The following is a 7,500-nucleotide window of genomic DNA, read 5'->3' as shown; positions in this document are numbered from 1 at the left end:
CTACGTGCACTGGCCTACGTGGCTAGTGGTTAGTCCGTGCATTCAAGAAACACTACATGCTAGATGCTACATAGGAACACGGGAGGAGGGGTCCGGTGGGGGGGGGGGGGGGGGAGGGCGGTGGTGGGGCCCCAACCGTAGGCCGAACACCCATCATGGGCATGCGGAAGTGGTCCATCGTGGTTCAGTGAAGCCTGATCGTCGTGTCACCACCGCTACTAGATACGTACGCACGCACACTAGAATCAGGAACGAAAGTTTTAGTTGTGCCGGTGCGTCGCAGTAGGAGTGAGTGTGATGGGGTTGTGGCAATACTATGAGCTCTCTCTCTCTCTCTCTCTCTCTCTCTCTCTCTCTCTCTATGTTTCGCGAACAACACAATTTACAATTCCCAGTGTACAATGCGTATCTAGTGTGTGAACAAGGAGCGCTAGCGGTACGATCCAGCCCAGTTCCCGGAATAGTCTAGTGTGTGAACACGGTAGGCTCCTGGCCCTGGTGGAGCACCAATATGATTCGCTAGCGGTACTGGTGGAACTAGTAGTAGTAGTAGTAGTAGTAGTAGTAGTAGCAGCAGTAGTAGTAACAGTAATAGAAGCAGCAATAGGAGCTGCCTGCTGCTGCCCTAGTAGTTCGTACAGGAGCATTCCGGGTTTTGATTGCTCCGCTACTAAAGTGTGCAGAAAAATATCATTCCGGTTTGCCTTGGCTTAATTCTATTCTCGTTTTGGTGCTACATGGTTGTGCCGCGAAGTAAACAGGACTTTTTTCCATAGGAATGTTTCTGGTGGCACTATCTTAATGTTGGTATTTTTCTTTGAAAGGTGCATCTTTGAGGGACACTCTGTCCAAATGTCATGACATTTGGTTCACTGCAAGCAAAGTTATGGTGCCTAAAGTGACTGTATGTTTGGGTGGCCGGTACATAAATGAAAATTCAATTTGTTTTTAATCCAACTTTAAAGCATTTTTTAGGAGTATTGGAGTCTGGAAAAGCCGGCTTTGGCTTTACTTTCGATTACGTATCGCTTTGGCTTTAAAATATAACCATAAATTGCTCATACCAGGTAAATCAGGTTGATCGATAAAATAGCAGCGCTAACAAACGAATTGGGTTGCAAAGTAATATGAGCTTTTAAATAAATCACCGTAATAATGGTGTAATATGCAAGAGATTTGTGAGTTTTTGTAGTAGTTTGGAGGGGCAGACACACGTTTAATTTTCAAAGAGTTGGGTTATTTGAAGGATTGTTGGTATCAAGATGGTATGGCCTCAAACGTGTGATAACCAACGAAAGTAAAAATACCACAAAGTGCATTTGATTGCATGATGATCTGTGAAGATTTGTATCCCATGTTCTAAAGTGTCAAGTCAATAAGTTCACTAGAATATCTAGAAACAAATGATAGATAAAATTACAGATACCTTCCGATCGTTTACATTATTGTGTGACCCTCGTATTTTGATCCATTAAGGAATAGAGAAATATAATATGAACAGATAGAAGCAATGCCAAACTGTATGACTCCAAACAAAAGCGAAGGTCATTAAAATGATCTCTGCACACAAGAACGAACCAAAAAAGCGCCGTAATCTCGGAGAAAATTGATTTCGCAATAATATGATTCGAAGTTGTTTCTTACAGCTGTAGCGTATGCCCCATTCATCGTATCGCGGAGGCCATAGATGTATCAAACTACATCGATAGCATGTAAAACGTGTAATGTTCTCAAGAGTTGAATACGAAATGCCTAAAAATGTTTTTTTTTTAAATATAAATAATGACCCCAAAACACCAGTAAACATACCGAATGCGTCATAACTTTGCTTCCAGCGAACCAAATGTCATGAAATTTGGACAGAGTGTCCCTTACAGATGCACCTTTCGAACAAAAATACCCATCTTAAGATAGTGCCACCAGAAACTTCTCAGTGGAAAAAAAAGTCCTGCTTACTTTGCGACAGACCATGCATGTAAGCATATGAGTGATGTGAGTGTGCGGGGTACCATTGCAGGCTAGGTTAGGTGTGCCCATGTGTGATGCCTGCCTTGCGTGGTCTGTGACTGAGTGTGGGTGTGTGTTTTTTTGTTTGTTTTTTTTTCGGTTTTTTCTTTTTGGTTGACAAGGCTCGCATGAAAAAGGGAGCTTTAAAAATCCACATAAATATGTTTGCAAAATGGTGTCTCGATCATTTAAAAACGGTGACCATGTGAAGGTGCCGGTGAGTCTTTCGTTTAGGAATCGATTGATGCATTTGATAATTCCCTTCTTCTCGTTTCTCCCACTCCCATCGCATTCTGTTTCTCTCTCTCTCTCTCTCTCTCTCTCTCTCTCTCTCTCTCGCGCGCGCGCGCGCGCGCACTCTCTAACATTCTCTGTATACTAGCTCTCTCGAGCGCCCCGCATGGGCGATAACGATCGCCTGAGGCGATCCGATAATTTCTGACGTCAGTTACTATTTACACAATATGTATGCCGTGCCTGTGCCGTCACCACGCGTCCAGAAACTAGCGTCGTCCGAGTGGCGAAATCGAGTGCAAAATGAACATATTGCCCGAGGCTATCGTTACAGGGGCCCATCGCCATCGACGATCGCCTTCGGGTTCTGTGCTAAAGTGTACTGAGTATCGTCAGTCCCTCTTCCTTCTATTCTGCTATTACGTAGCGCATGTGCGGAGCGGCTGCGGTGGCAACGTGCACACCACGGTGGCCACGTTGCCACTTGCTGATTGTCCAGCATCTGGAAGCCAGATGAGAGTTGAGCGTGAGGCGGTGTTTCACGCGTTACGCAGTGTTTCGATTGGGACTCTGGGGAAACGCGGAGTCTTGCATTATATCACATGGCCGACAAGCAGACACGACGCGCGCGCGAGAGAGAGAGAGAGAGAGAGGGAGAGAGAATATCGGGGTGCACCGCCCGGTGGTGGAGGCGCATGGTGCGCGGAATGTTTCTCGCTGGACCTCGCTGGTTTATTTCGCGCGTTTACCGTGGTGGCTGTAGCTGCACGGATCGTGGGGCCCTCGTGACGCTACCGGCGCTACTGTCACCGTGCTGGCCACGCTGGTGCGCCAGGCAGACCGTCTCCTGCGAGTCTACGCGCGTTGGACCGCGTTGGGAAACGAGCGTATATTAGCGTAAGGACAGTTCACCATCACCACCACATTGGAACATTGGAACCGGGAGCAAACCGGGGGTACTTACTCTTGCGTGCCAGTAGCCGGACCGTGGGGAAGGTGAACGACTCCGAGCCGGGCGGCCCAGACAGCGAGCGGTTCAGTGTGGGGTACTTGTAGCACGGTGAAGCACCGCTGCTGCTGGTGCTGGTACCCGGCGCCGGTTCCGTGTCCGTTGAACCTGCGTTGCTGAGTGACGCCGTTGATGGTGGTTGCGGTGACGTTGGTGGGGGTGGTAGCGGGGGCGGTGGTGCCGGCAGCAGCAGGGGCTGCTGCGGCTGTGGCCGACTACCGTGGTCCTGGTCGAGCAGAAACAGCCGACAGTCGGTGGCGATATCGGTGATGCAGTGCAGGTTTTCTTGGGCCCGATCAACCCGAAAGAAGCGCTCGGCCGTGCAGCCTGAAAAAGAAAACGATACACCGCGATGGTGTGGATTAGTTAGTGTGAGTGGGCGGCCCACAGAGGGGTATTTGCGCGAAAATATGGTCAAAACCCCCCGGGATAATTTTTTTTTGTTTTCAAATTTTGCCTCACTGACAATTTTAAAATGTTCTACACATGACAGCACTCTCATAGAGAACTCATACAGTGATTACACATCCCTGCTACGTTATCAGTTTTGGCTGTGAAGGGAGGAAGGGTATAAATAGCTGAAATTTAGGTGCGTCGCTCCATTCTTATAAAAAAAAAAAGTTATAGTCAAGACAACAGGCTGTTTTTGGTATGCACGAACATCTACAAAGTTAGTAAAATACGTCGCAGTGCTATTTATTTATGATTTTGATTGGAAGTTTAAAAATAATCTCAGTTTTTTTTTTATCAAAAATGAATCTTCGCTAAAACACATGAAAAAGTGAAAATTTCAATTTCAGCTTTCAGATAACATTTCAAAGAATACGGTCTCTAGAATAGTAAAACCAGTTCGTGATTCGATGTTTTTTTTTTGTGAAATATGGGTTTTACAGAATTTTTCGTCTAATTGCTGTATTTGCTTTTATCCTCCAGCAGTTTCTTGGTGACATTTGTGCCAGATACTTAAAAAATACCCCAAGAAGGTCTTGGAGACGACATACTTCGATATGCTGAGAAGAAATTAGCTCAACTTTTGGAGTGACCTTCCGAAATAGGTAAAATGAAGGTGTTTGCAAGGAAATCCTGATATCAATTGGATGATTTCAAACGTTGCTAATGGTTAATGATTGCAATCTAGAGTCAATTGATTTTTTTTTAAGTCAGCCAAACGCCATAAATGGGCGACCCCCAAGAGAAATTACAAATATTAGAAAAGAAAAGAGAAAGTAAGATTCATGCCTAAAAAAAGGACGCTTTCTAGCTCAAATAAGCTGGAATTACTAGCAAACATCATGGTTTTGTGGGTTTTAAATCGAATTAAAACCATACTTATAACGTATAACAGCATTATGGGGTTTTGGCCGCATTTTCGCGCAAATACCCCTCTGTGGCGGCGGCGGCGGTTGGCGGTCGGCTACTTACTATCGATGAAGCACCAGTCGGGCGACAGTTTCGGGCAGTCGGAGCGCTCGCCACAGTACCGGTTGATGAGCGGCCGTACCTGCTCCAGGTCGGTGCTGCGCGTCTCGAGCGTACCGAGGCTGACCGCCGATTGTCTCAGTTGTTCCTTGTCGTAGTGGAGCTGCTCGTAGTCCGCTATGCCGATCCGCAGCAGCTGCACGTTCAGCGTTTCCAGCTTCTCTTGCCTGCGGGCAGTTGCGGTGGGAATGATTGCGTGAGAATGATTCCTATCCCGGTCCTTTCATCCTGCCCACCCACCGGTACTTACGATAGGTTCGCCTTGCCCGATTTCTTCTTCGCCAGCATCACCGCCTGGTTCAGTAGCGTCAGCTCAACGATGGACGGTCGCAGCTTGCACGCCTCACCGTCCACCTGCATCGGGATGATCTTCGAGGTGACGATCTTGGCCGAGCGGCACTGGGCGATGCAAGTGCCGTGGCCACCGGCCTGCAGCAGTGGCAACTGGTAGGTCGTCAGCCCGACCACCTCGATCAGCCCGTCATCGATCGACGGTTCGAACTGGCCGCCCGATTTGTTCCACGGGTGCGTACCGCCCCCGTAGCTCGGAATGTTGAGAAAAACGATCGCGTGCACCTTGTGCTCCTTGAGCTTCGGCGTCAGGTCCTTGCCGTCACACTCGAGCGTCACGAACTCGGCCAGCCCCTTCCACTTGCGCTTCAGCAGATCCTTCCCGCCCGCCTGCCCGTAGAACATTTTGTTGCGCAGCCGCGAGTTGAACTTTTCCGGGTGTGCTTCTGCCACATGGAATGGTAACGAAAAAAGAAAAAAAAAAAAAACAACGAAACCCGGTCAATCCGGTACGGTTCGGTGTGGCAGACGGTGGTTCGTCGTGGTTACGTTACCCCTGGCCTCGTGAAACTCGAGCGCAATGTGCGCGTCGACACCGAGCGAGAAGTAGTTGTTGACGACGTTCAGCGGTAGGTTGTCCTTGCCACCATCACCACCGGCCGGGTCGAGCTTGGCCACGTTCGGTTCGACCTTCAGCATCCAGCGATCGAGCCGTACCGGTTCCGAGGCCTCAATGTTCGCCAACACCTTCCCGATCGGTTCGTCCGTGTAGCCCTGTCAGGAATGTCATGTCACGGTGTGAGCGTGTGCGTGAGAGAGAGAGAGAGAGAGAGAGAGAGAGAGAGAGAGAGAGAGAGAGAGAGAGACATTAGCCTCGTGGCTAGGTCGGTGGAAGAAGAAGAAGAAGAAGGGGTCTACATACACCGCCCCAACCGAGGGCACGAGCTAGATCGTTGCCGGTGCCGAGCGGTAGCACACCGACGGCTGGTGCCGGTCGGAAGTTGATCTGGTCGAGCACGGAGAGCACCCAGCCGACGGTTCCGTCACCGCCGCAAGCCAGCACCCGCAGAGCCGGCACCTTCCGAAACAGTTCCAGCCTGCAAGCGAAAAAAAAAAAACAAAAACAACCGCATCGATCAGTGGGCGAGCAAGGGGCAATCGTGGGAAAGATTGTCGGCCCACCATACATACCCCATCCGTGGGCCGCCTTGGCTTAGGTCAAACACTTGCCGCGGGTTCAGCAGCCACTGGAACTTTTGGATCAACTTCGAACCCTGCAAAAGACACACAAGCGTACGGTCGCGGTTAGTACGGGAAATAGAGCGGGCGTTAATGCTTGGAACACCTTAAATTTGGCCGCACTCTTCTACTCACTGCAGTGGTTCTAGGGGTCGCTTTGAAATTCTGTTGGTGTCTTTTTAAAGGTCTAAGTCTTCTCTTTAAGTGATAAAAAATTTGCCAAAATCGAACCATACCTTACAAAGTTATCGCCAGTAGAACACGAAGGATGAAAAAAAAAAAACGTCTGCACAGTCACTATGAAAACTAAATTTTACTGAAGAAAAAACCTACGTAAAACTGCATTTTGGCAAAAACCAGCAGACAAATTTTACTTTAGCAATCGTAGAAGGAATATGAAAGTGCCGGTTTAGCTCATTTACGCAGATAAAATCGCCCGTAACCTGCTCATTTAGCAAGCGAACTGCAGTTGTGGTTTGAAAACTACGCGTGGTTTTATGACGGAAGGGTCGTTTGAAGAATGCCGGGAAAGATCATTCTTCTTTTTACTAATTGGCCTCATAAAGGTCCCGTTAAGTTCTGACCCGACTTGGCAAGCTGCCATTACAGCACAGAGATCATCAATTGGTATCGAAACAACATTGCATTGGTTTCATACCAAAATTGTTCAATCCACCAAATTTCCCACAGCATCGTCCAATACCTTTATATTGAGCTATTATGGAACATGTACTAAAGAAACAATATAAAATGATTAAAAATCATGCTGTAATGTACAAATATGGTGGGAAAAAATGGCCTGAATGAGACTTCTTCCACTAGTGTGCAGAAAATGATGTGTCGCATAAAACCAAAAAGTGCGTAAATTCGTACGCAACGTGGCTCAATAATTTAATCGCAATTTTTTAGCTGGATAGCTAGATAAAATGCCTACAAAATGACACCTTTACCATGTGTTTAGCTTATTTCTGGCCTGCGCTGTGTCCTGTTTTACGCGGCCAAATTAAAGGTGTTCCAATCTTTACTGGCTGGTAGCTCACCTGATTGCCACCGGACTTGGGATTGATGAACACCAGGACCGGTGTCAGCTTTGCTCTCGGTACCGGGCGCACGATGAAGGCTGGCCGCGGTGCTCCTCCCTTAGCACCGCCGGAGCCACCTGTTTTCTTCACGCTGGTCTGCTTCGCCGTTTTCGCCGCCCGGCGCTCCTTCGACGACAGTGCGGCCTTGTTGCTGGTGCG

The 7,500-nt window shown here is 48.2% G+C and overlaps 1 protein-coding gene across 5 annotated transcripts in view; it reads right to left on the bottom strand.

The window, feature by feature from the left end:
- LOC126570797 (eye-specific diacylglycerol kinase-like) overlaps positions 1–7,500 on the bottom strand; it is a 25,058-nt gene that overhangs the window by 4,637 nt on the left and 12,921 nt on the right. For all 5 annotated transcript variants that reach the window (XM_050228838.1, XM_050228921.1, XM_050229185.1 and 2 more), the window contains exons 7-14: positions 7,300–7,500; positions 6,212–6,294; positions 5,943–6,117; positions 5,575–5,794; positions 4,980–5,466; positions 4,673–4,896; positions 3,206–3,577; positions 1–3,096 (exon numbers count right to left, since the gene is read on the bottom strand). The exon at positions 1–3,096 is cut by the window's left edge and continues 4,637 nt beyond it; the exon at positions 7,300–7,500 is cut by the window's right edge and continues 53 nt beyond it. In XM_050228838.1, the coding sequence (XP_050084795.1) occupies positions 2,987–3,096; positions 3,206–3,577; positions 4,673–4,896; positions 4,980–5,466; positions 5,575–5,794; positions 5,943–6,117; positions 6,212–6,294; positions 7,300–7,500 (1,872 nt within the window). In that variant the 3' untranslated portion in view covers positions 1–2,986. The remainder of the gene's footprint in view (positions 3,097–3,205; positions 3,578–4,672; positions 4,897–4,979; positions 5,467–5,574; positions 5,795–5,942; positions 6,118–6,211; positions 6,295–7,299) is intronic.

Source organism: Anopheles aquasalis, chromosome X (assembly GCF_943734665.1).
Source record: "Anopheles aquasalis chromosome X, idAnoAquaMG_Q_19, whole genome shotgun sequence".
Taxonomy (NCBI): Eukaryota; Metazoa; Arthropoda; class Insecta; order Diptera; family Culicidae; genus Anopheles; species Anopheles aquasalis.
This window is presented reverse-complemented; position numbering and strand designations above follow the sequence as displayed.